Genomic DNA, 27810 nt, shown 5'->3' on the forward strand with positions numbered 1-27810 from the left:
AAAGACACCAGGTAAGGCTAGCGCAAGGTCACCAGTTAAGAAATACAGTCACCAGAGAGGTGACTCCCAGAAAGTGGCTGTAAATTGTGCAGCTGAGTTCACGTACATCTCAGATCGGGGACCCAGATTTTCAAATTTGTTAGGAGATTTTATGCAAAATAATATGTAAATCGAGTGCATTTAAAAAAAATATTCCAGCCCTTTCTTGGGTCACACACAGGTTAGTGAAGGTCTCGCCCCAACACTCCGCAGCACCAGTTCAGGAGGAAGGGCTCGGAAGAGGGCTGGGCCGGGGGCGGGACCATGACGTTAAGGTCAAGGCGGGGCCTCCTCTTGTTCCTCCCTTGGCTGCGGCCGCCGCGGCGGTGCCTTTGCATCGCCAAAAGGGGCCCTCTGACTTCTCACTGGGCCAGTCCGGCGCTGAGTGGCGGAGCCGCACACTGCTCCCGCCGGTCTTGGAGCGGGACTCCCTTCTTCCCAGAGTTGCGAGCAACTTTCCCCGCCCCTGGAGCTAAAGTGGCTCGGGGACCGTGGCCGCCGCAGGTGGGTGAGCCCCGGGCCCGGCTCTCTGCATCCCCGGCTGTAAGCTCGAGCAGGTCAAGCCCAAGCCCTTGGCGCGTGCATCGTGGGGGTCCCCCGCGTCGGCTCTGCAGGCGAGATGCCTCTGGGACACATTATGAGGCTGGATCTGGAGAAGATCGCCTTGGAGTACATCGTGCCCTGTCTGCACGAGGTCGGCTTCTGCTACCTGGACAACTTCCTAGGCGAGGTGGTGGGCGACTGCGTGCTGGAGCGAGTCAAGCAGCTGCATTACAACGGGGCCCTGCGCGACGGCCAGCTGGCGGGGCCGCGCGCCGGCGTCTCCAAGCGGCACCTGCGGGGCGACCAGATCACGTGGATCGGGGGCAATGAGGAGGGCTGCGAGGCCATCAACTTCCTCCTGTCTCTCATCGACAGGCTGGTCCTGTACTGCGGGAGCCGGCTGGGCAAATACTATGTCAAGGAGAGGTCCAAGGTAGGATGCGTGCGGGCGCCCAGCCGCAGCTACTGCTGCCGGGGACGGGAAACCTTCCTTCGGAGTTTTGTGCCTCCTTCACTGGGTTGCAGCGAACTTTGGTTTATAACCAAGAAGTCAGTTTGCCTTATCTGCTCCCTCGCGTCCCCTCCACCTCCCGGCCCACCTCCTTAAGCAAAAGTCCACGTTAAGGGGCTCAGGTGTGTCGTGATGATGAGCTTCTGCCGACTCTGAAAGAATTGCTCTGGTTTTGGTGATGACCGCAGGACAACTGGCTTGTGGAGGGAAAAGATATTCCAAACACTGCAACACACATGTCCATGATCCGAAGTGCCTGCTTTAAAGCCAACCCGGCATTGCCCTTCACTCTTAACTCTTAACCCTACTAGAGGCAAGTGCACTTTTTGCCTTGTGTGAGTTGGCTTGTAGAGTCTGGTAGGCTGGGAAGGAAGAGTTGGATATGTGGAACAGTTAAGACGCCACTTCTGCGTGCAGCCTTTGACCCCTGGCGCCCAGGATTCTCTTAGACCCATCGACCCAACTGAAAAGTCTCACCTGGTGCCGAGCCCTACGCTGTCGCCTTTATTTTCCTATAAACTCATGGCAAAGTCCACTCGAACAACCTGATAAGGACCTTGGAGAGAGTGGTGAAGTAGCTCTAGGTAGAAACCTTGTTTCTCTTCACAGAGCCGGATATGGTGCAGAGGGTGGTGGTGATTTATGTTGGAAATGTTTCCAGGTAGAGATTGGAAGGCAGGCCAATGGGAGGTGGAAGGGCTGAGACGGTGCACACCCATTGCTTTTGGTCGGTCTTGGCTACCTTGGCCTCTTCTTCCTTTAACACTAGTCAGACCCTTTTTCCAGGAGCAATTCAGAGTGATTTGTCCTGACATTGCTGTCTGGTCAAGAGACTCTCAGAATCATTGAAACTTGTCAAGTCCAGCGAGGCAGAGCCCACTAGCAACTGAGGGACCATGAGCCTCCGCGCCACTCTTTGATAATAAACATGAGGATTCCCAGTGTAGGTTTGGTCTTGGGCTAAACTATTGTAGTCTTATTTGTCTCCCAAACTGGAAAGAGTATTCTTATTAAAAAGCAAGCAGTCCACTAGGAATGTCTGGAGGTGAAGGGCTGAGCTGGATGAGTAGCGTGGGGAGCTGAGAACTGCCATCAAGCTAGGAGGATGTGACCGGCCTGACTGCCGGAGAAGTGTCCTCATGGACGCTTGGACCCAAAGTGAATCTTAGGAAAGTTTTGGCGTCTACATTTTAGTTTGATTTGGGAGTAGTTTGGAGTTAGCAGGACTCTGTTGAAGCATAATGGTAGAGTGAGTGTGTTTTTTTCTTCTTCTGTGAGTTTGGTGGTAGACTCGAAGGTCATCTGTGTTTTGATCAGTGTTGTTTCTGCCCTAAATAACCTTGCTGATAACCCTGGGGTTAGCCTCAGTGTCGGGAGGCACTTGGAGCTTTAACCTGAAAGCACAAATGGCTCTTTATCAAGTTTGGTAAAGTTTCTAACAAACTTGGCTGTTAAAGAATTTTCCCTCGGTGGTTTAGGAATAAATTCCCCTCCTCTGAGGGAGACTGAAATTAATTGATAAGTCATGTCACGAATAGAGTTCAAAATTTATATTGCTTTGACTTAATGGATGACAGAGATCCCGAGCTAGAGTTTAATTCAAAGGGAATGAAAACCAAACAAAAAACCTTAGTCACCCAGGGTAAGGTGGCAGGCTCGGTGGACTTTTCAATCCCAGGTTCTCTCCTGGGCGGACGAAGTCTCTTGTCAGCTGCCTTGAAAAGGGAACCGGTCTTACCCCCCTGAAGAGGCGTCTTTCTTTACCCAGATTCCAGCTCTCTCCTCTGTTCCTGGCACAGAGCTTCATCCATACCCTGTAGAAAGTCCACCTCTACATTGGATTATTCCCTGACTAATTAGAACCAAAACAAAAACAGAAACAAAAAAAAAAAACCAACAAAAACACCAAATAAGCAAAACCCAAGCTTAACAATCAGTGTAGCTGTTTTCATTTGTTTGTTTGTTTTTTTAAACTGTAGCACTTTGATTTACTTCTGTAAGACAGCAGCCTCCAGCCCCTTACTCCGAGTTCACTGGTGATACATTGTAAGAACATCCTGTCTATAGGGCCACACTGCTTCCTTTCAGTTGGCCTGTTTTCTTCCTTCCGTGCCTTTTCTCCCTCCCTGTCCTCATTCTGCACAGCTTCCCACAGTACTGATACAGACAGACCTAGTTTCCTGCTTATAGTTTCAGGGGATTTTTTTTTTCCATAGAGAGAATTTGTACAGATCTTAAACTTATTTATAGCTTTTGATTGAGGGAATTTCTAACATATACAAATATAGATCGGCTAATATGAACTTCCACCAGGCAGTTTTAGCAGCTTTTTTTTTTTTGCTCTAAAGTGCACTTTAAATTTCTATGCATTGTGCTTATGAGTGCGTACATGCTCATTACGTTGTTTTAAAACTGGACTTGTAAAGGTCATTGAATAATGTGAGTGGAATTGCAAAAATATTGGGAATAAACTAGAGTATTTACTGGACCTAAAATTAAAACTGTGGGAGAACTGTTAGGTGGTACCTTTCCCTTCAAAAGTAAAAGTTGTTATTGGTTAGAATTTGTCTGCTTTTCCTTTGTTGAAGCAAAGTGGGGTTTGGAGTTCCCCTGGGGAAAGCAGATCCCCGTTGTGCCCAGGAGCGTGGCATGGCGCCCCCTAACCTCAAGTGTAGTCATTGCTTCCAGCAAGCATGGGTTATCTGTTGCTCCCTCCTGGAGATCTAGACCACATCCAAGATAAATACTGCTTATAATTTGCTCCCTTTTCTTTGGCTGCCTAGAGCTTGCAAATGGCTGTTTTCCAGAGAACGTGTAATTTATAGAACCGAATGTCCCTTTGCCTGAAGCACCAGAGTTGGGAACACTAGCAATAATAAATACCTTTTACTGAGCAGTGTGCGCTGCCCGGCCCCTTTCTCAGCACTGAGCTAATGTGCTGACCTTACTTATTTTTCTCCGCAGAGGTCCTAAAGGAACTGAGCACCTAAATAATAGACCCAGGCCTTCTCCCAATGAGGGCAAGAGGCAATTTCCGAAAGAGTTCGGGAGTGAGGCTTAGCATTGGTAAGCCTGTGGCTTTTGAGAAGTTGCTTAGGTCTTATCCAGTGTAAAATAATAACACAAAGACTTTGGGAGAAAAGACTTTATAATCCATGTAAAATTCTTAGAATTTCTAGTCTTTGTCCTTGTTTAAAGGCTCTGAGTGAGGTGTGAGATTCCAGACAGACTAGATTCGTCTAACTGAGTCTGTGTTCTTAACCATCAGGCTTTTCCATTTAATGTCCCAAATGTGCATGTGTGTCTGTGGGTTTCTGTGCAGGACTCGTGTGAACCAGCTTACACTCATAAATACAGGTGAACTATAGAATAGTCTAGTTCATAGTTAACTATGTCTTAGGCTATAACACACACACAAACACACACACACACACACACATACCACACACCACACACACACACACACACACACACGTTGAATGAAGTGGATCAGTCTAATGCCTTTGAAGGGATGAAGTTCCGGGTTAGATTTTCCAGTGCTGTTTTTAGGAAAGTATTGCTAGGGCGGTTATTAGGACCCTGACGAGAGCAGCTGTGGACCGTGGTGGTGACAGGGTTTGTACTGTGTGCAGACAGGCCAGCCCTTCCCTGGAGACAATGCAGAGGGCCGATGAAGCAGCAGGAAGTTGATGAACCAGAGAAAGTACAGTACGCGGTGGTGGGCTTGCTCCCCGTCGTGGAGCAGCTGTTTGGCCCACCCTTCTGGTAGCGTCCAGAACACCCACCCGTTACTTAGTGGAACTCATCCTAGCTGGAAGTGACTCTAAGCAAACATGGGATGAGGTACTGTGCCGATCAGATATCTCTCAGCACACAAGCACAGGAAATGCAATCAGGAGTCTCAGAGGGACTGGGGCCACGAACATGGACCCTCATATCCAGCTGTGCTCGCTCGCTGAGTTTCAAGGCCTTTCTTTTCGCTCCTTTGCTTGTGCTCGGTATTTCTTCCCCTCTCTCCTTCCAGTCCAGCGTTTGCTGCTGTTGTACACACATGGTGTAAGGTTATGCCTTACAATGGCCGCTTTAGGCCAAGATGGACGGAGGCTTGAACACCAGCCCAGAATTCAAGTTTCCATTGCCCTGGAGAAAGCTTGCTTGGGGTGACGGAAGCCTGTCGAAGCGTGTATCACGAATGTGATTGCCAGAGCCCACGGCAGGCGTGATTCTTAGAGAGCAGAGGTTTGCCTGTGGCGTCTCTACAGTTACCTTCAACTGTTTCAGGAGATCATTTCTACAACACAGCCTCAGTGAGAGGGAAGCCTGTTGTCGGTGAGGGAGCGAGCATTCACGGTCTACAAAGAAGCACGCCCTGTGGCTACTCAGGAGTCTTCCCTGCTCGTGCCCGAGCTAGAAATCAGTGGGCATCGGGTTAGTGTTTTCTCCAGAGGGTAGCTGGTGTCTGGTTGCTCTGTGGCAGGCCTTAGTGTGAATGGGTAGGCGGAAGAGGAGCGGAATACTTAGAAAGCCCAAGGACTAAGGTGAGCACGGATGTAGCAATCAGCACAAGTGTAACTGATGTCACCCTGACCATCTTTAGTCTGGTTTTCTGATTGGAAAGCCCACCCTTCCATTCTTTAGTCTTGTTTTCTTTGGACTGTTATCCGAGGCAGAATTGGGTGGTTCTCTGTGAATTTAAGGCCAGCCCAGCCTACAGAGTGAGTTCCAGAATAGCCAGTGCTACCTAGTGAGATGTCTCAAAAATATTTTTATTATTTTTAATTATGTGTGTGTGTGTGTGTGTGTGTGTGCGTGCATATCTGTGCGTGGGTGTGTGCAGGTGGCCTGTAGGTCAGGGGTGCCATTATCTCCTGGAGTTGGAGTTACAGGTAGTTATGTGGGTGATGGAAACTGATCTCGGGTCCTCTGCATGAGCAGTATATGCTCTTAACAGCTGTGCCATCTCTCTAGCCCCTAGTGGATGTCTCTGTGTGCATGTGCATGTGTGTGTGTGTCCATGTGTGTGTGTGTGCGCGTGTGTGCATGTGTGTGTGTGCATGTGTGTGTGTGTGTGTGCGCGTGTGTGCATGTGTGTGTGTGCATGTGTGTGTGCATGTGTGTGTCCATGTGTGTGTGTGCGCGTGTGTGCATGTGTGTGCATGTGTGTATGTGTCCATGTGTGTGTGTGCATGTGTGTGTGTGTCCATGTGTGTGTGTGCGTGTGTGTGTGCGTGTGTGTATGTGTCCGTGTGTGTGTGCATGTGTGTGTGTGCATGTGTGTGTGTGTGTGTGCGTGTGTGCATGTGTGTGTGCATGTGTGTGTGTGTGTGTGTGGCCTCTGATTGAGCAAGAAAGTTTTCTTCTGGGCGAGGAAGGACACCTTGAGCAGCTCCTTGACAAGGGACTTAGGGGAACAGTTGCCTCACAGAGAGGCCTTAGCTTGTTGGTGCTGGGTCATGTGGCCCAGGACTAGCTGGTGAATTCTACCACATGAATTCAGTATTTTATTTGAGATTTTTAAATATGCTTCAGACTGAAAAAGGATACTCCCCTGTAAGGCAGAATTATGTTGTTTATCTCTGTAACTGACTCTTGAATGTCAGGAGTGGTTCCTCTTCCTGGCGGCTTAAGCGAAATCTGCGCATTCTCTCCGATTCCCGACACTGGTTAGGAAAACTAGTTTTTCATAATAATGATGTTAGCTTTGCATCCCAGAAAGGTATCCTGTGAGCACACCATATATGGGAGACACTGCCGTGAGGCCTGAAGATTTGCCCTGAGCAGAGCTGTCTGGCGAGCATCTTGAAGCTCCTCGGTAGGATGTGTCCTCTAGGACAAGGCTCGGAAGGCTTGGTCAGCTCGGCAGCATTGCTCTTGGCTGAATTCTCTGGTGCTGGGTAAACAAAAGACATTTGACTCGGGCCTATTGAAGACCAAAGAGTAGTGGACAAGTTAGTACTGTGGACAAGGCTGTTGGGTTTTTTTTTTTTTTTGGTTTTTTGTTTTAGTTATTTTAGCCACAGATTGGATGATTCCCTTGTAGCAGGACTTTGTGGCCATTGACTAACCCTGGTCTGCGAGATACGTGTCACTTCTCTCTGGTGTTTGTCAAATGCACATGTTCTGATGGTAATGATAGCTCTGATGTGTTCTGCTGGGCATCTGCCAGGGGTGCCTGCCCAGTGGGTGGCTGAATCCAGAAGCGCTGGAATTGCAAATACAACAGACAGATCATTTTATGATGCCAGACTAAAGAATTCATCTTTGGCAGATGGCCAGGAACCATTGATTTGGGCTTGGATTCGCGGCTCCGTGGGTGCTTGCCAAGTAAGATCTCTGAGCTCGGTTAATTATACATAGGATTTGTACCCCCTTTCTCTCAGTTATTTCTGTCCGAAACCAGTGCCGCGTTTGCTTCACTTTGCCTCCTCTTGTGATACTGAGGTGTGGATGAGTTTCTGTCCCTAGTTCTGGTAACCTGGGAGTCCCTTCTGTGCCCCTCTTTTACCCCCGATCCCAGCCTTACCCGACCCCCCGTGCTATTCTGTAAAATGTAGCCTCTCAGGTTTTAAAGTGGGATTTATTTGGCCCCTTGCCCAAGGTTCCCTATGCTCAGAACAGTGTTGAGGCATCCTTGTTTTAAATCAAGCCAGTTTTTGGTTCTTTAGAAGGCACGTTCGTAATGTTACCCGAGTTTTAGAGTGAATGCATGCTGTGGCTTGGCGGACCGCCCCCCCCTCCAAATGTGCAGGTGTGAGCACCTGACCGCCCCCCTTCGAATGTGCAGGTGTGAGCACCTGGCCCTGAGCAGCATGGCTTTGCAGATCTGTAGAGCCCTCGCAAACGGGAGCCTGGCTGGAGGTAGTGGGTCACTGTGGGCCACTGGAGGAGGCTCTTGGGAGCTGGTAGCCCAGCCTCATCTGCTGTGTGCTCCCAGCTTCCTGGCTGCAGGCAGTGGAGCAGCAGCCTCACACACATGCCTTCTTCCTTCTCTGGCCAAGCTGGACTGCATCCCCTCGGGTTTTAACCCAACATGAACACTGCCTGTGTTAAGTTGCTTCTTGTCGGGTATTTGGTCGCCCCAACAAGAAAACTAACCAAAGCAGTGCATCGTTCTCATTGAAACAGAAATAGCCCCCCATGTGTATAATTAAGGGACGTGACAGGAGTCTTGATTTTATGCCAGTTGGAAGACAATGGGACACTTAGCCCCGAGTGCCACTACAATCCAGGGCTGGTTTTAATGGAGAACTTGAAGGGTTTCAGGATGCTGCTTGGAGGTGTAGTTTGCATATCGCCCTAAGCTCGCCCCTGGTATTCACTAGTGAACAGCAAAGATGGTATTCAGGTACCTGCCTTCTATACATCTTCATCATCAGTGGCTGCGTGCGAAACCAACCCTTCTCCTCTCGGCAGTTAGATGAGTTTTTAAAAAACACATAAACAAAAATGTACCTTTCATATTTACGCTGTTTTATGGAATAATTTGAGTGGCTTGAATGGATTCCTTTCAACCACGCAGGCAGGAGGCGCGCACAAGATCGGGGATCAAAACTGGGCCCGTTGTACTTGATTTGTTTCTGTTTCACTGTGGATCCTCAAGTTTTGTGACTTCCTTTTCAACTGGAATTTTCTTTCTTTAGTAGACATCTTTGAGGAAGAAAATCAGCTGCCTTGGGTTCTCAGCTTCTTCGTAACCCCCCTTCCCTGCCTTGGCTAGAATCTGGTTGTGCAGGCCCCCACTAATCGTGTCTCCGTTTTTAGAAGCGTGGTAGTCGCTGATGCTATTCCCTCCCTATTGTCCACTGTCACCACCCTTTTGACTTCTTGCTGAGTCAGAGGGGTCTTTCTTTCTGACCTCGTCTGACCCTTTCACACTTCTTCTCCCCCCACTGCCTTCTTCGTGCACCCTGACATGCTAGAAAGGGATTTGCCAGGCATGGCCACCTAGCCTACTCTTCAGCCCCCCATGCCATGTAGTGCCTGTCTTAGGAAGCCAGTTCTCTGTCCCCTGTAAGTCAACAGGTGGCACAGTCTAGATTGCCCCAGGATGTTTATTTGGTTGCTTGTTCTGCCTCCCTTCAATTTAGAAGTTCCTGAATTCAGAGGCCTCTACACTTTGTGTATATATTTTTTTAAGATTCTAGGTGGTTGGCTTCATTTCATCTTTGAAAGGAATTTTGAATTCAATGAATGTCAGAGTGTCTTAAAAAAAGGAGGAGGAGGAGAAGAAGCACATATATTTGTTAGGAGTAAAAGGGGTTTGTACCACAGTCTTTCATTGGACAAGCGATGTGGGGCCATTCCAAAGGAGAACCTTAGCTTTATAAATTATTTTCTCTCGTTGGGAAATTCTGTGCCACACCTAGAACCTGGCTGCTTCTCCACAGATCTGCCTCAGAGACGCGAGTCACCCAGACCTGAAACTTAGATTCCTCAAGTTCTGGTCCTAGCTCAGCCCCTGGCAAGGCAGCCTCTAAGAACATCTCGCACTCCTTTCTGAGTGAGTTAGGTATTAATGTATACATTTTAAATTAAACTTGGGTGTTATCTGTTATTAGACACGAGAATGGAAACCTTACACTTGATTTCATCTCATTGGGCTCTTGGGCAAGTCTATTTTCTGAGCCCATTCTCTGCATCTGTAGGACGGGTACGATATTACATCTCCTTCCAAGAGTATAAGGAGTTAGATCAAAGTGGAGACTAGATTTCTCACCGAAAAGGAAAAGAGTTGATTCCTGAGGCAAATCCACTTGTTCCTAGAGGCAGACCCCAGCCTGGCAGGACAGCCGACTTCAGAGGCAGACCCCAGCCTGGCAGGACAGCCGACCTCCGAGGCAGACCCCAGCCTGGCAGGACAGCCGTCCTCAAAGCAGAGCCTCTGCTGGAAAGAAACAACTGGGTGCTTCCTGCCTGCTGTGGGACCTGACAGAGCAAACCCTTGCAGAAATACTCTGGGAGCCCTCTCACTTCCTGCTTTCTACCCAGGCTCCCTAACTAGTGCACTGCTGGCTGCGTTCCACCTTTGCACACTTAGAACGAGGCCTTACACACTCACGGTTCTGACACAGAATAGTCGTGGCTCTCAGGAATTCAGGGCTGGTAGCATCCCTGGCTCTAAGCACACATTCTTGGGTTTCTGTAAACCTCCTGAGTCAGAAATGCCTCCCTCTCTGGGTGACTCCCTGACATACAGAAGTTTGAGAGCTACCATGGGAGGTTCATGAGGTATGGTGTTGGTATTTTCCTGGTCCCTCTGTTAGCAAGAAAGTTAGAGTTCAGTTGACGGAACGCTCGCGGATTGGTTTGTTGCTAAAGCCGATAGGGACCAAGCATTTTTAATTTACTTGTGAGATTTTTAGGGGAACAGCCATGCCTCACACGCCTATAGCTTTTCTATTATTTGGGCCAATAAACTCCATTTTCCAGACCTATAGTGGGGATGAAGCTTGGAGCTGCTGACTTCTTCCTTTTCTAGTGAGTCAAGGGGAAGCCAGTCTTAGTGAGGACAGGTTAGGAGAGCGAGCGAGAAGAAAGATTCATGGTCACGTTGATGATTGAAAGTCTGAAAATTGTGACTTGCAAGCATTTGAGTCTCCAAAAAATAAACATCCATATATTCCAACTTTGGACACCACTTCGGAGCCTGGAGTCTCTGGTCCTCTAGCTATAGACGGCGGGAGAAAGCCAAAGTTTGGGACTCTCTGCCCTGAAATCTCTTGCCTGGGATCGAAGGTATGATTCAGTAGAAATCAGGGTGTGGCTGCCATTTTGCTTCTTCCTGCTTAGGTAAGGATGTCCTCGATTTTTCCATTTGGAGGTTGGAGACTGTGTTTGGTAATTCCAAAGAACTGAGAATCCTTCTTTAATTTTTTTTTTTTTTTGGTCTTGTTTTGTTTTGTTTGTTTGGAGACAGTCCAGTTGCCTAGGCTGCCTTGAACTCACTGTTAGCTAGGGAGGCTGCCATTGAACTCCTGATCCTCTCCACTTCCAAAGGGCTAAGATAACAGACTTGGCCCCCCCATAGCCTGCTTCTTCGTTGCTTATCTTGGAACTGAAGGAAGGCAGTTCCACTCCTGGACCCTCTAGAAACACTAGCACCTATTTCAGAAAAACATTTTTCCTTGTATTTTGGAAGCGGTGTTGAGTGGTGGGAAGACGACCGTGCTTTGGAAGGCAGGCTCACCTACCTCGCTTCGAAAGATCCAGCACCTCCCTGCAGCGTCTCTGACTCTCGGTTCTCACGTTTGTTTGGGGTTTTGTTGTTTTAAGACAGGTCTTGCTATGAATCCCAGGTTGGTCTTGAACTTGTGGCTCTGCACCTCATGCTTCTGCTAAGCACAAGTGTGTGGGATCATATCTGACGGTTCCCTACTCTTGTCAGATGGGGCCCGGAGTTGACTCCGAGGAGCTTCCGGACAACTGAATTAACTGCTCGACGTGGAGCCGGGCACACTCGTCTCTACCTTCCTCGCTCCTCATCTTTCTTTCCTCCTTTCTGCTCCCCACCCCCCCAGGCCACAGATCCTCTGGCTGGCCATCTCTGTGAGAAGCCCCCCCACTTCTACCCCAGTGGAAGATCTTCTGGATGCCTGCCCTTCTTTAAGCCAGCAGTCTGCATCGGGTGCATTCTAATTAACGTGACCCTAGACGTCCTGCATCTCGTGCATTCTAACTAATGCACTAGTGGCAGAGTTCAGCTGTCTCCCCAACTAGCTTTGTGCCCGAGTAGGGAAAATTGATCTCTTCCCTGGGATTCTTCCACTGGGTGGTTCTTGTTTTCTTACCAGGGGAAAATGAACTTTTGTATTTCCTTTAAATTTATTTATTTATTTTTTTCCGGATAGACCATTTATCATCTGACTCTGAAGCCAGTCTGGGACCCATAGCTTGTATTGACATGACCTGAACGTGGAAGGACTCAGGCTGTGGACTGGCTCTGGGCTAGGATGGGGGGTACGGGACGGGGATGGAGACGACTGTGTGGAAGAGGCTGCCGGGCAGCAATGGCTCTGCTGTAGGGGTGGCACAAGACAACAGCTTGACCAGTGTTGTTTTGCTACAAGATTTAAGGAAATTTCCTTTGCCTTGAACTCTGTCTTCAGCTTGCAGTTCACAGACAACTTCAAGCACACTCATTCCTTGGTATCTTTTGTAAAAAAAAATTTTTTTATCGTTTGGTTGTGGCCTCTTGTGACTATCGATCGATCGATTGATCTATCATCTATCTCTATGGAAAAGGGTGAAATGAATACAGTTGGCTCCTCTGTATCTTTAGATTCAATCAGCTGGGTAGGACATACTGGGGAGAGATTGGTCCTGCACTTAACATATCTTGATCTTTTTGCCATTTCCTAAGCCATAGTTTGTCAGCTGTTTGCATAGCATTTACGACCTAGCGGGTGTATGGGAAGGTTTGGGTAGTCCATACGTGAAAAGCCCACCATTTTATATGGAGGACTTTGGGGTGCTGAGATCCTGAGGGACGGCTGTACTTTATATAGAACTGAAGACTTCAGTTCCCTCCAAAAGCCTGGGGACACGCTGGTTAGTCTTTCACCTTCGAGAGGGTTCTTGTTCGGCTTTGGATTTCAGCTTCACTGTCTTCAGCCAGACTGACCCAGTACAAACACAAATCACTAAACTCCTGTGTGCCCCCATTTCTTCTTCTGTGAGGAGGAGTGCCCCCCTGATGGGTTCACACGAGAATGCTGCAGCACTTAGAACCCATTGCTGGCAGGGACACCGTGAGAGCTCAGTCTGAGCGGCTGGGCAGTAGCTGAGTGTGAGCCCTGAATTTCCTGACTCCCATGCCTTTTGGAGCGGAGTGTGGTTTCTTTCACTTAGCAAATACATTTTCCTAAGCACGGAAATGTGAATGGAGGTCTCTTCTGTCTAGTAAATGTTGCTTCAAAGTGTGTTTTTTTTTTCCAGGACATTTTTGATCGTGCTTTTCTGTGTTATCTATTAATAAAGCCTTTTCTTACAGGTTGCATTTAAATCACCATGAATCCCTTCATGTATGTTGGAATTAATTTAAGACAAAAGCGTAAAGAGGCCCACACACAATTTTCTGGGCAATCAGCCGTCACAGGTTCCCTTATTGTGTGTGGTCTCTGGGGCGCTACGTTTGATTTTTCCGATAAGTCTGTATTCTCGTGTTAAGGAAGTTAAACGCTGCGAGTCCCGCTCCCCATCCCCCACCCGCGCAAGGCCCGCTGGATGACTAATGTATTTGTTCCCCAGGGATACGTGGTAGCCTCTAGGTACACAGGATAACCAGGGTTAATGACTCCCTCCGCGAGCGTGTGAGCAGCGTGACTGAGACACAGCTTCTGCTCACCTTCCCAGGAGCCAGGCGGTGAAACAGGTCCTGTAGGAGTGCCACCTGGAAGTGGACAAAGGCCTTGGGAAGGAAATGGTTAACGGCCTGCCCTGTCCGACTGTCCTCCAGCCTGCTAGACTGGCTGATTTTGTCATTGTCAAGGAGGAAGCCCCTGCCGAAAGCCTTTCTCTGGTGGCTGGGGCACGATGGGGGAGGAGCCAGGGCTCCCCGGAGTCTGTTCCCTCCTCTGGCTGCCTGGCGGTGTGCTTGGGTGTGGGCTGGCTGCCACCCTCACGAAGCGCACGTAGCCCTGTCACTCAGTCATCTCTCAGCTGGCCTGGAGCCAGGCCTCCACGGGAAGGGCTGCTTTCCCAAACCCAAGCAGCCTGCTTCGATATGTGGATGTTGCCAGGCCTGTTTACTGCGCCTAATTGCAGGACTTAGCTGAATCCCCTTCAAGCCAAGGAATTAGCTGCAACCGAGAAAGGAATGACAATCCTCTCTTAAAGTCCTGGCCTTCTGAGAGTTTGATTGACTTCTTGGGGCGGGGGAGTGACTCGCTCAAAACTTTGTGCTTATCTTGGGGACCCTCTGGACTGGAATCTTGACCGAATACTTTTGGATTTTACAGTCCTGTGGTCATCTGTGCTTTTGTGCAGACTTGTGGGCATATGTGTGTTGTGTGGTGGATGTGTATGTGCTTGCCTGAACGCTTCCTCTCAGGGTGTGGGATGGGAGCCCATTCCTTAACATAAGGATCTCAGAAGACTCTGGGACCCGGTACCTGGGACTCTATCATCAGCATCTCAGAACAACTAAGTAGAAGGTTATCTCCTGCATAGTCCCTGCTGTTTATTGGTATGGCCTAGAAGCTGCGGCCAAGTTCACCCAGGAGAGGCTGGGATGTGAAGACGGTGATCTCTGCCCGATCCAGAACAGGAAGGACAGGCAAACCCACTCTGCCGCCATTTATAAATCCCATTTGCAGAAGTGCTCAAGTTCCTTCTTGGTTGTGCAATTCAGGTGGAAGGGCACGCACACCATCACGCTGCCCTGGTGGCGAGGTTAATGTGTAGCACAGTACCCTGGGTGTGTGGGTTCAGGGAAAGGCATCAGCGTTGATGTGAACGTGGAGCCAGTGAGGAAGGCAGGTGCCGTTTTCCGCGTGAAGCTAGACCAGTGGGAACAGGAGAGATTCGGGGTTGGTTGAAAGGATTAGAAACCTGGCATTCTCTGGGCTCTGTCATCTTGACACTTTGGGAAGGAAAGTGTGGGAGATGGAACCACGCTACTGCCCACCAAAACCACACTTTTGTTTTCTCCCCTCCATCCATTCTGTCACATTGGTCTCTAACCAGAGGCACCCCGACCCCGGAAATAGAAGGGCTTGTTCTTAACCATTGATACAGATAACAAGCAAGATGCTAAGACAACTCACGACAGGGGAGCCTTTGCCTACCTTTGTTCTTTAAGTGCTTGAGTTACCTATAGCTCCTTTCTTTGCCGTGCTGGGTGGTTAGAATAGATCTGTTAAAAATTCTAAAGCTGGGCCAGTGAGATGGCTCACCCGGAAAAGGAGCTTGCTGCTGCCAACCTGGCCATCTGGGCTCAGTCCTTGGGAAACCACATAGTGGAAGGAGAGAAACAATTCCCACAGGTTGTCATCTGGTCTGGGTGTTGGGGTACAGGGAATGGCATGTGTGGACACGTGTCTGCCCTCCCCAGCACACACATTCACATGATAGTAAATTAACAAGTTTAAAACTCCACCCTCCAATGCTAAAAAACAAAACAAACTAACTAACTAAAAACACTTTCAATCCTGTTTCTTCACCCACCCAGACCTTGCTTTTTGCTCAGTTTCATGCTGGCTCAGTTGGCAGCTCTTGTGGACTTTATGCTGGTGACCTTTTCTTGAACTTAGAAAAGGTTTTGCATGACTGTTGGCATCTTTTGAAGAAGCCTTTGCGCCTCTCCTCCCTCTCTCTCTCTCTCTCTCTCTCCCTCCCTCCCTCCCTCCCTCCCTCCCCCTCCCTCCCTCCCTCCCTCCCTCCCTCTCTCTCTCTCTCTCTCTCTCTCTCTCTCTCTCTCTCTCATGTTTAGGAACATTCATGCCATGGTGTGCCTTGTAGAGGTCAGAGGACCACTTTCGAGAGTTCGATTTCTCCATTCTCCACGTGTGTCCCCAGGATAAAGCTTGGGTAGCCTGGCTTGGTGGCAGGCGCCTTTTCCCCCAGTGTCATCTCATCAGTCCGTGAAGCGGTCTTGAGCCATGTATGTTGTAGGAACTTAATCTTGGTCTCCTTGAAGCACACAAAGCCGTGATGGAAGAGAAGGGGACTGGGGGCTAAAGCCGCAGTTCCAGTCAGCTTTTTTTATGCCTCTGCATTTAATTTGCCATGGATATTTGGAGTTCTACTCATTGTCAGAGCCAAATAGAGAACGTAATTTGACATGCTGGCTTCAGCTGTCTTTAACTTAAAAAAAAAAAATACATTTAAGAACGAAACTTGCAAAAGACTCCGTGTGTCTTCTAGTTTGTTGGTTTGTTTTTCCTTGCCTTCACTCCGGTCTTTGTGTTCGGATGCTTGCATAAGGCATTGGGGTACCTAGAGATTTTAATTTTCCTTTTTAAAATGGGAGCGATTCCAGCTCAGAGCTGTTGGTAGACCCTGTAGGCCCCCCGTGCAGTCATTCGTCACCTTTCCCCACCTCCGTGTGTCACCTGATGGGCCCTGCCCAAGCAGGTGCCTTTACCTGTGCAATGCACGAAGTGTTCCAAAGGTAACTGGCTGTTCACTGATCACATTCATTGTGTGAGTTAAACTATGTGCTGAGCATAAACCACTCCAAAGCATTCTCCCCAAGTACTGACTTCCATTCCACCACCCTCAGACCCCACAAACGCTGCTGCCACACAGTACCTAGGCTCTTGCGACCTGAATACAGACGAGACTGCTTCAAGCCAGAGAACCCAGCTGTGACTTTCTCCCACTGGGCTTTGTTCCAGGCTAATGAAGATGTGTGCTCTCCTGTATTTTCTCCTCACTCTTGACACATGGAGTTCTCCGTGTGGCTGTGCCTTAGGGTAGAGAGGGAAAGAGGGAAAGGGCCTCCGTTGTCCTCCATACCAACGGAAGCAATCCCAGATCTTCCGCGATGCGTTGGACTTGGATTATCTACTTCAGTCCGCTTAAACCCATTTTTACAGATGAGTTAGCTGAGGTACTGGTGACCCTATTTCTGTCTAGACTGTGCTGCATTCCCAGAATTCTGTGCGCAGGATCTGTTCCTTCTCTCTCCCCATATAGCTGCCCTGCACTCCTCTTCTCCGCCCTCTCCTTCTCTCAGACAGGGTCTCCTTAACAAAACCACTTTTAATTGAACAAATCCTAGGGCCAGAAAAATGGTTCAGGGCTGACAGGTGTGTAGCTCTCGTGGTGGACCTGCGTTTGATTCCTCGCACCCAGGTCCAGCGGCTCACAGCTGGAAACTCCAGCTTCAGTGGCATCCAATGCCTCCTGTTTTCCGCAAGTGCTGCCCCGTCACCCCCATGTACACATAACTAAACAATAATATCAAATCCCCCAGAGAGAAGAATTAAAAAAACAATTTTTTAAAACGTTTTCTAATATTTCTGTGTAGCAACCAAGAGGTCAAATTTGCTAGTAGCTGAAACTTTAAAGCCTGTTCAGTCAACGTCTTTAAAGTTCTGCCCCTCTTGGCTTGGCATTTTGTTTTTAAGGTTGTCCAAACTGATCTAAAACGCGGGATCCTCCTGCTTCAGCCTCCCTAGGAACTGGGGTAACAGGTGTGAGATACCACGTCAGGCTTCTTGACTAATCGGAAACAGTATGTGTACACCAATGATAAATTTTAAACATGAAATGATCAATTTTTAAAATTTTTTATAAAACACCATTTTGCATTTTGTAAAGCTCAAGATATACTAAGGAATCCGACTCCGAAGTCCTGAACAATCAACTACATTTTCACAAACCACACGCCATGACTTCTTTTGTTTTCTTTTCGAGGGGCTGGGCATCAAACCTCCGCAGTCATGCATGCTGGGTGTGGCTTGACTGCTTGGCTGCGCGCGCATGCGCACACACACACACACACACACACACACACACACACATACACACAGTGCCGTCTGCAGTATGCTTTCTTGGGAAATGCCAAGTTTTCTGTAATCTGTAAGTGATCTAAAAACGATCGCTATTGCTGCACAGTCGGACAGTGAGGCAGTTGGTGCCGGTTAGAAGGTTAGAACGCTGGACCTGGACCGTGTCTACAAACAGGCTGCGGTTCAAGCTTTCCAGCAGCCAGTTGGGGCCTTGGAGTGGAAATCCACTTGACCTCTGAACTTGGTTCCTTGTTTGTTTTTAAAGTTCTCCCGCGGCCCTCACACAGGCATGATTTTCCTTTCTGCTATCGGCGTTTGTAAAGCAGATTTATACTTGGATCCTGCTGTAGGTTTTCTGTGTTTGTTCTCTTCTTCTTGCTTGAACGTGACCATGGAGGTGTCTGAAGCACATATCTCTGGTGCGGAGCCAGCTCGGAACACCTGGTTCGTTCCTCTCATTTCCTGTTGCAACAGAGCTGTGGAGAGGCCTCTGGGGATGGGGGTTTGTGCAGGGGGCCAGCGCAGGGAACAAGGATGCATGAGACAGTGTGCGGAATCAGAGGGCTTGTTGATTCATCTGCAAACCCAGGACTAGAACAAGGTGACAGTGACCGCCACCGGAGGGAGACTGATGTGCTTGCTATAAAACTGCCCTGGGTTTCAAGTATTGGTCAGGCCAGGAAGTTTTTGCCAATAAAAAGCCTATAATAAATAAGATGCCTTCCTGGTGAACATCAGTGTTGATAACCATTAAACGACTCCAGCTCAGTTCCCATAAAACAATAAAGTGTTGGAGCATTTCCCTCCATTCGGCACTCTAGATCCTTCTACAGACTTGATGAGGCTTAGATAACAGATCCGATAAACCCATTAGTTTCCGGAGCCCGTTACTGCCCTGCGCACAAATTGGCACAGACTTGTTGACCCATCACTGAGGTTTGCCTCTCAGCACATCCTTAGCTTCATGATTGGAGATCCTGGCAAGGACCTGCAGACAGTTGGGAATGTGTCCGAGCCAAAACCCGTCTCCTGTCTCCTCTGGCACTCAGCCAGAAACCTCAGTGGTACAATTGGTTAGCAAGGTTGCGGCGGGACCTTTGAGCTCCCTGTGGTTTCCTTCCATTGTTTCAAACGTGATTCACATGGTTTCTGGAACCAGAGAGAGGGTGAATTTCACTCTGGCCAGAAAAATGATCTCTTCCTTCCCTTAAACACATGGATGCTCATGGTTAAAGGGGTGTCCTAGTGGTAAGTCCTTGAGGGATTGTGCCAGCACATTCTCTTTGTATGTTCCATACGTGAAACAATTAGTGGAGGATGTGTTCATGGGAACTGTCATTATTTCCTGCTTTTATTTCAAGCTGATGTTCTAAAGCGGCTTCGTGCTTCTTGATGCTCTAGAAGACACTGTTGTTCTTCTGGGCGGTGAACTTAGATCCGAGCCTTTGCTCTTCTTGGACACTGGAGAACTGCGTTAATCACTTATCTCATCGCTGTGAAAACGCCTGACAAAAGCCACTCAAGGAAGGGAGGATTTAGTTTGTCTCAAGTCCCAGGGCATAGTCCATTGTGGCAGGAAGTAGATGGTCACATTACAGCCCCAAGCAGGAATAAGAGACAGGGGGATGCTGATGCTCAGCTCCTCTTTAGTTTAGCCTGGTACTTAGGACAGTCTCCCCACCTGAGTTAACTAATCTACAAACTCTGTCCCAGACTTGCTCAGAGGTCTCCAGGGTGATCCTCCATCCTGCCAAATGGACAATCCGTATAAACCATGTAACCTGTGCTCCTCATCCCAGGAAGGAGCCCGGGCTTACACAATCGGTTACAGATGAAGTAGGTGGCAGGCATCCAGACCACTGACCTCTCCTGGGAGCAGAGCTGCTGTGGAATGACGCTATAGCACCAGCTGAAGGCAGCTTGCTTTTCTTTCTCTTTTCTTTTTTCTCTCTTTTCTTTCCTTCCTTTTCTTTTCTTTTTTAAGGTTCACTCAGTAGGGAGAGACTGGGATGGCGGGGAAATGAGCAAGTAACTGTGCCTAAACGACTTTCAGTGTTGGCCCCTACACACCTGACAGCTGCCTGAACACATAGTAATTCCCTGTGTGCTCTGGTTGACTTCATTTGTCTCTTCCTCTCCAGCCAGGCCGTTCTGTCTGCTCCCAATCACCTTTCCTCAAACCACCATCTATCTGGTGGTGGCATCGTTTGTCAAATCCTTATTACAGTCACCTCCAAATCCCACTTTCAGGGAGATGCCCAGGCTAACAGTCTAACTTCAGCTCTGCACATGACATCACAGTGACACTTGCAAGCAAGCTGTGGGATTGCTAGCTGCGCAGAGAAGTAAAGTGTGGGATATCCTCTGATTTAAACTTCAAGTTCCTTGCAAAGCAGGCCACCACTCACCTGCTAGCTTGCAATGTGTGTGAGGCCCAGCTCGGCTCTGTGTTTTCAGGCTCAGTTGGGAATCAGCTCACTTGTTGAACCATCGGTGGCTTAGTTTGAGGTTGTACTCGGCTAGTCGGTCCTCTTCCTCATGAAGTAACCTTGCCTATTTATCAGGGACTATTAAACCAGATCCCCCAAGTATGTCTGAAGGTAGATTTTCAAAGCAGAAGAAAGATCCAGGTAGCATGGGATCGGGCTTCAACAAAGAACCATTCATAAGTTTGTTGATATACTTGTCAACTTCCAGCGGGCAACTTCTGTGTGTCGGGAACTCCTTAGATCACACTGGTAAACAAGATAGGGAAAAGCTTTTGGCCCTCATTTATATTACCAGTTCCAATATTTACCTTAGATATCCCAAATCCCAATAAAATATTTTTAAATTATAGTGCTGTCTTGCAATGAGAATATGTTTTATATTTTTTTCTTTCCCCCATCTCCATTATATTTCCATCGTGAAACTAAATGTATATAAGTCTGTAATTATAATTCTCAGGATTTTTTCTACGTGGCTTTCTACTTTCTTCTTTCAGCTTGTGGGTGTGGAGGTAGCACTTAGACCAAGGAAGAGGACCTCAGATTATGGCCTGGTTTGATAATCATCAAGAAGAACATAAGAGGGGGCTAGAGAGATGGCTCAGTGGTTAAAAACACTGGCTGCTCTTCCAGAGGTCCTGAGTTCAATTCCCAGCAACCACATTGTGGCTCACAGCCATCTATAGTGGCGTCTGATGCCCTCTTCTGGCATAAAGGCATACATGCAGATAGAATATTCAAATAAATAAACAAATAAATCAATCTTTAACAACAGAAAAAAAAAGAACATAAGAATTAAGGACTATACTTAATATATGTATTTATTTTCCTCCCTCAAAGACGTCTCCCTGTGTTATTGGTGTTGAGTGATTAAGGCCTAGCTTCCCACTGAACCCTTTACTCCCTTTAGAATTAGGCGTAATCTCTTTTTAAGAAAAAAAAAAAAAAGCATGGTTCCACAGTTCAGGGCGCTGCTAACTGAGCACAGTTCCTAAGCTGCACACCAAAGGTTCTTTCTTTTATCTTTCCTCTCGCTCCCCAGCCTCTTCTTTCCTTCTTCTTAGAGGTCTCCCATGTAAGCCAGGCACCTCCCACTTCCCGCCTTCTTGCTCCAGCTTGAGTCCTGACATTGTATCCACGTGTGCACTATGCCGGCTCTCTCATCTCAGGATGCTGATCTTGTGGGGCTAAAACGGGGACCTGGAACCTGTGTTTTCAAAAACTGCTAGAGGAAGGCAAGCATCTTGTTGATGACGTAGATGCGTATCTCTAGAAGGTTCTCGATGTTCTAAAGCGCACTTGCCCTGCACCTAGTCCTAAGGCACGGCCTGCCTGATAAGCTTTCATAGCAAAGGTTGCCTTGTGCTAATTTTATGTTCCGACGGTAATCCAAAGTTGTGTACTACATACGTCTGCTGTACGATGAGGCTATTTAAACTTTTTTTTAAAAAACAGTATCCTTGCAATGTCTCCGCAGGCAATGGTGGCTTGCTATCCAGGAAATGGAACAGGTTATGTCCGCCATGTGGACAACCCCAATGGTGATGGCCGCTGTATCACCTGTATCTACTACCTGAACAAGAACTGGGATGCCAAGGTACTGTGGAATAATGGGGAGGGTTGGAGTGGGTTATATATGCCATAAGAGTGCAGATAGGGCTGTCCTGAGAGGAGCATGCCACTTCCAGTTAGATAAAAATATTCAGGTTAGAGTTTCTAATAGTCCGTCCCCACTGTTTTATTTTTTACCTTTCCCCTACTTGTGGAATTAGTACCAAAGCTGATGAGATAAGGACAGTGGTTATAAAGTTAATTTGGTGGTGGTGGGGGGGCTGATTGTGAAGGTCAAGGGTTAATGAGGGAGGTAATTTAACTCTGGGGTGCAGAGCTGACATGGTTCTCAGCTCAGCATATAATGTACACCTCCCAGCAGCAACACTGAGAGAGCGCCACAGAAACAGAAGAGTGGGGTCAGACTGTCCCTGACACGGATGCCCACATTGTCCTCTTTCTCGGGATGATGTGTCCCACAGGGAGCCATTTGTCATAGCTTGTGAATGGCAGAGGTTGTATGGCTTATTTTGGAATGGTAGGTGGTAGAGAGGGAATGGATTGAGATGTGAAGTTGGTGTAGCGTGGCCAGTCCCTTGTATATTCTCTGAAAGTTAAGAATAATTTGGGAGTCTGGGAAACCAGAGGACTTAGAAGCTTGTTTAGACTGGAATTCTGTGCACCTGTTTCCTGTTCGTTAGTGCAGGCTCGGCTGTGGTAACGTCTGTAACAATGACTCTCGTATTCGGTAGTAAGACTGGAACAGTTCCGTTAGGGCTTAAAATTATCTTTGGGGATGCTATGGTGTGCAGAGTATTGCTCCAACAATAATAATCAAGGAAGAATGAAATCAATGAATATTTGATCTTCTGCCCGTGTTGGAGGGGTGTGGTGTAGAAACACTGATGTGTGAAGTCTGATTCCTACTCCGATGCCTGTTCCAGGAGGGCAGTCGGTTGTTCGTGTGAAAAAGGAAAAGCAGGTGAAGAGAGTGTCAGGTGTCCAAAAAAGTGTAGACGGTGTGGTGTGAGATCTAGGGAGTGGTCCAGCCAAGGAGGTCAGATGGCATTTGAAGAAGTCAGAGGAGCACTATAAAGTGTTAGTGCAAGAGCAGCTGCCTGTGATGAGTGCTTAGACTCGGTATTTGATTTAGGATTTGTTTGCTTGCTTTTTGGGGTTGAAGCATCCTGACACGGACAGTTTTGTGTGAGGCCCTCTGACCGTCCGCTGTTTAGTGCTGTGGCCGTCATGGCTGTGTGAGATGCTGGGCTGAAGTGGATGAGGAGCTGGTGTAGCTAAGTCTGAGATAAGTTTAACTGTAAAGTATGAGGGGAGTAAATACTTGGGGGGCAGAACCCACTTAAAGTGAGGTAGACGAGGTGTTTCTCTTTGATAGTGCGAACGTAATCTTGCTGGTACATTTCCTGTGAGAGCAGGAAATAACCATTCCTCTTCTTGGCCTTCAGTTACATGGAGGGGTTCTGCGGATATTTCCAGAAGGGAAATCATTCGTAGCAGATGTGGAGCCCATTTTTGACAGACTCCTTTTCTTCTGGTCGGACCGCAGGAACCCACATGAAGTCCAGCCCTCCTATGCAACCAGGTAAGAGTCGGGGTCACAGTTCTTCTTCCAGAGCATGTGTGAACCTCCAGTTCCCTGAGAACTCTTAGAACTTATGTCTTGTACTAGGAAGTGCTGGTCACACCCCAAAACTGATAGGTAAGCCTGTTTGGAGTGACAGAAATTGAAGGGGCTCTTTAGGATTCAGTAATCTACAAACATAGCCATTTACAAATAACTATTAACTTATTTTCTGTGAGTTGTGCATACTGGTCTCGGTTCCTTAGATACCTTTCCCTTTCTTCTGTCCTTTCCTCCGTCCGCTTAAGGAAAAAAAAAGTTGCTTGGGCACACTCGTGTGATACCAGCAGTCAGAAGTGTAAGCAGGAGGATGGAGAGTTCAAGACAACATGAGCAAAGTGAGACCTAGGCTCAGAAACATTGAGGGCCAAACAACAGCAACAAAGCCTAAGGCTGAACTAGCCCTGGTCATCAAAGTTCTGCTTCTTCCATTAAACTTGGTTTGTCAGTTTAAGCAAGGAAAGAACCTTGGGAAAGGAAAGAATCATTTGTTCTGAATCCATTTCCTTTTCACTCTTTTTGTTTGCCTGGACTAACATCTGTGTCATAACAATTGGAGTTTTAGTCCTGCTTACGCCACCTGTTCATCCATTCAACCATGGATTTTTGAGACAAGGTCTCACATCAGGACGATCCGGAACTCACTCTGTAGCAGAAATGACCTTGAGTTTCTGATCCTCCTGCCTCTACCTCCTGAGTGCTGAGATTATAGGCATGTGCCATTGCATGTGGTTTTTGTGGGGCTAGGGCATTATGCGCCCTGTGCAAGCACTCTGTGAACTGAGCGACAGCCCCGGACCTACAACTGAATGTTTTAAAATCTTTCCTTCCTCCCTCCCTCCTTCCTTCCTTCCCTCCCTCCCTCCCTCTCTTCCTCCTTGGCACATTGATGTACAGGTTTTTAGAGTCACTGAATATTCTAGAATTATCTAATCTTAATCTAGAAAGCTCTGATAAAAATACTTATGTCTACTTCTACCTCCAGTTTTCCCTTATCTCCCATCAAGAGCTGTGGGCCAGGAGAGCATAGAGCCCTGCAGAGTGGGGCTTCTCTGGGAGTAGCAGCGAGGTAGGGAAGAGAACCTTGTAGAAGCGCAGCGCTAAACCTTAACAAGCTTAGCTGTGCCATAGGCACAGCCCTCTAGACTCTCCAATCCGAGCCCAGAGACACAGGTTTGGTCACACTGTAGCGTGCTCTGCACAAACAGGCCACTAGTTCTTTCTGCTGAAATCCACTTTGGCTTGTTTTGTGGGGCTCAATAACTGGACCCTGTTTTGTGGCAGGGCTCTCTTATTTCCCAGTCCCATTGTGACCAACTTCAGAGGGAAAATATCAGCAAAAGTGATTAGAAGCCCTTGGGATTTTTGCTGGAAATCTTAATGGAAATTTTATGACTAAGAATAAATATAAAAGTCAAAGTTTTAAAAGTCCAAGCGTGAGATGGCTCCAATTACAGTGTGTCCCGTGGATAGGACAAAGCCAGGGACGGTGGAAAGCGTGGAGGCGTCAGTACTGAACTGTACCGTTTACCTGGGTCTAAAACTAAAGAGAGCAGGCCTCGTGTTGGAAAGAATCTGTGACTTGTGAAAGCTCCTCTCAGATGTTACCTCCCCTGCCCTGGTCCCTTCCCAGGTCTTGAGCCTCTCTCCTCCAGGCCTTCCTGTGCAAACTGCACTTCCCCATGGCATCCTTCCTGTAAGAATCGCCCACTGGGGACTGAGAGCCTAAAGAGGGGGAAATAGTGACAACATCATTAAATTCCCAGCACCTGGCATGTGCCCGGGACCCATGTGCTATATGACATTTATGTAGAATTGAACCCAGAGGAAATGATTCGAAATTAAAATAGGAGCAGACTTCTGATAAGAGGTGGTTTTACAAATGGTTTTAATGTGAGCTTTACAGAGTAAGTTTGAAGACTTTGGTGTTTTCTAATAACATGGGCTTGTCTTTCACAGGTACGCTATGACTGTCTGGTACTTTGATGCTGAAGAAAGGGCAGAAGCCAAAAAGAAATTCAGAAATTTAACTAGTATGTATCTGATCATTTTCTATGACTTTGTTTTTTTCTATTTTGCAATATGCTGTTTAATCTCAGTTGTAACTTAGCTTCATATATAATGATATCTGAAACATTGGCCTTCATGCTCTTTAAAAAAAAGAAGGAAATGTGGGGGTCATTTCCCCTCGCAATATCAAATTTTGTTGATGAATTTAGCATTTATACAGAAAATATAATGGATCCTAGCTCCAATAGCTAACTTACATTGATACGGGATTTGACTCAGTCTAAATTATAAATATATATATATATATATATATGTATGTGTATATATATATATATGTATGTATATATATGAAAGTGGGCTCTTGCCAAACAGCTGTGACAACATCATTCCTGTCACCTCCCATCCCGTATTTATAAACCACACTTCTCAAACTTGGTGGCTCTAAGCTGAGCATTGCAGAACAGCACTTTAGAGGCCAAGACAGGCAGAGCGTGAGTGTGAGGTCAGCCTGATCCCTCTACTAAGACCATGTCTCTGACTCCCCCATGGGCTGCCTCCCCAAAACATTGTACAAGAGTAGTAATTCTGCCGGGTTGGTTTATGGAAAAGGTCAATGCCTGACCCTCTGAATGCAGGAAATGTTGCACCTCTATCCTCCTTGCCAGTGACTGCAAGCCTAAGACGTCTTACAGTGAGACCTGTAGATGCAGCTCAGAGTAGAGGGCCTGTCAAACACACGGAATGTCCTGGGTGCAGTCTTCTGCACTGACAGACAAATAAAAGTATGTTTTCATAAAGACATGGGTGTAACTTTACCTCACTCATAGGTGTAGAGATACCTATCAAATGCCAAGGAAGACACCTTTTCAAAGTTCTGTCAGGAATCTCAATCTGCTTATAAAATGGGACACTGTTTAATAGAAGAGTGTGTGCTTGTGTATGTGTGTGTGTGTGTGTGTGTGTGTGTGAGGATAGAGAGGGAGAGAGAGAGACTTGGTGACATAATTCATCAAATTGGCTTTCTAATCTCTTTTTCTTCTCTTTTCTCTCTTGCCCCCGCCCCAGGGAAAACGGAAGACTGACTGTGGCTGTGAAATCCGCTGGCCTCATTCATTTAGTAATGGTTCCTGAAATGTCAAGAATCCAGAACCAAAGAGTCTATAAACCCCCTGCTGCCTCATCATTCACATCCCTGTCTTGTTTGTGGTACTTCGTGTTTTCTTGCCAGGACTGAGTTGACCTTCAGACACCCTTTGCCGGATGAACTCATGAGCTAACTCTAGAAATGTCCTCATTGGCCAGCGGTCTAACGGATAGGTTTGGGGATCCGGCTGCTGAGAGGAGACCCAGGAGACCCCGGAGTGACACTTATTTGCACTTTATGTATATTTCCTGATTTGAAAGGAGGAGGATTGCAAAACGCATTGGTGACAGACGCCACAAAGAGGCACCCTTGAAACCTTAGCAGCAAGAAACAGAGAAACATATCATCTCAGCAATTTCCAGATGTTAGCCCGAGACTGGACAGTTACAACAACCCAATGACATTATTACCTCTAGAAAGAGCTGCTGTCATCGTGATCAATTTATAAGCATCCCACGGTGGAACCCCTTCTTCCTGGCCCTACAACCTGGACTTTCTTGTTGAAGATGACAACTCCGTTAGTTTTGCTTCTTACTTGGGGAACCTAATTATGCAGAGAATAAAACTGGCCATGTAGTTTGGGTTGTTTTTCTGGCATTAAAATTGGAAGTTAAATCAAAGGACAGAAAAACTTCCTGGTAATTCAGCATTAGCTTCTTCTGCCTACTGTCTGGGCAGAGCAAAGCCTAGCGCTACCCAATACCCATGTACGCGGTGAACAGGTCGAAAAGGAAGATGTGATCGGAAGCGGAAGCGCAGGCTACCCCTTTCGCCAGTGCTCCTTTCCACCGTTCATCGTTAGCAACGACGACGAACAGTGTGCTGTATTCTTGAAAGAGATTGGAAATAAAAAGATCTCAAAGCCGTTAGAGTTCTGCCAAGTTGTCTGCCCCCAATCGTTCTTTAGCCACCTTGAACCTGGAGAGCCACTGGTTGGTAGTGAGGCCAGACTTGTGGATGCTGCTTCCTCCAGAACTCCGCATCAAGCACCTGTTTTGTAAAAGTTATCCGTCCTACTTTTTGCTTCTACCTCCCCATCTCTCAGATCTCCATAATTTCTTGCTAGAATCCCACGAGCATCACAGACCCGGAAATGTTTTGTTTCATCGTGTTCAGATGTACAGACTTTCCAAGAAAGAAGCTGGTATTTTTCCTTTGATCATTTTGGAAAGTGTCAAGAAAGAACTGCCATTCCTTCCCACCATGCTTTGTTTTATTTTATTTAGTATTTTTCACCTTCTAACTTACAATGTCATTTCCTTATTTATTATGTCTATTGTCTTGTAGCCTATGGCGTCTAGAGTGTTAAGTACAACGAAGACAGGGACTTTGTACGTGTTTGATCAATGCACCATACTCCCAGCACCTGGCCCAATGCCTGGCATATAGCAAGGGCTTAGTAAACATGTGTTCAATAAACTCGGCCTCCT

At 47.4% G+C, this 27810-nt stretch overlaps 1 protein-coding gene across 1 annotated transcript; it reads left to right on the plus strand.

Annotated features, from left to right (window-relative positions):
* Nucleotides 1–285: 285 nt before the first annotated feature.
* On the plus strand, nt 286–27810 carry Egln3 (egl-9 family hypoxia inducible factor 3). Its single transcript, XM_041658802.1, is given in 6 exon segments — nt 286–579; nt 581–1015; nt 21511–21630; nt 23051–23187; nt 25186–25259; nt 26302–27810. Coding segments are annotated over 6 exon segments (1059 nt in total). The 5' UTR covers nt 286–303; the 3' UTR covers nt 26319–27810.

This window comes from Microtus oregoni, unplaced genomic scaffold (genome assembly GCF_018167655.1).
Source record: "Microtus oregoni isolate MIOR12 unplaced genomic scaffold, Mior012 000009F_ref0000495, whole genome shotgun sequence".
In the NCBI taxonomy this organism is placed as follows: domain Eukaryota; kingdom Metazoa; phylum Chordata; class Mammalia; order Rodentia; family Cricetidae; genus Microtus; species Microtus oregoni.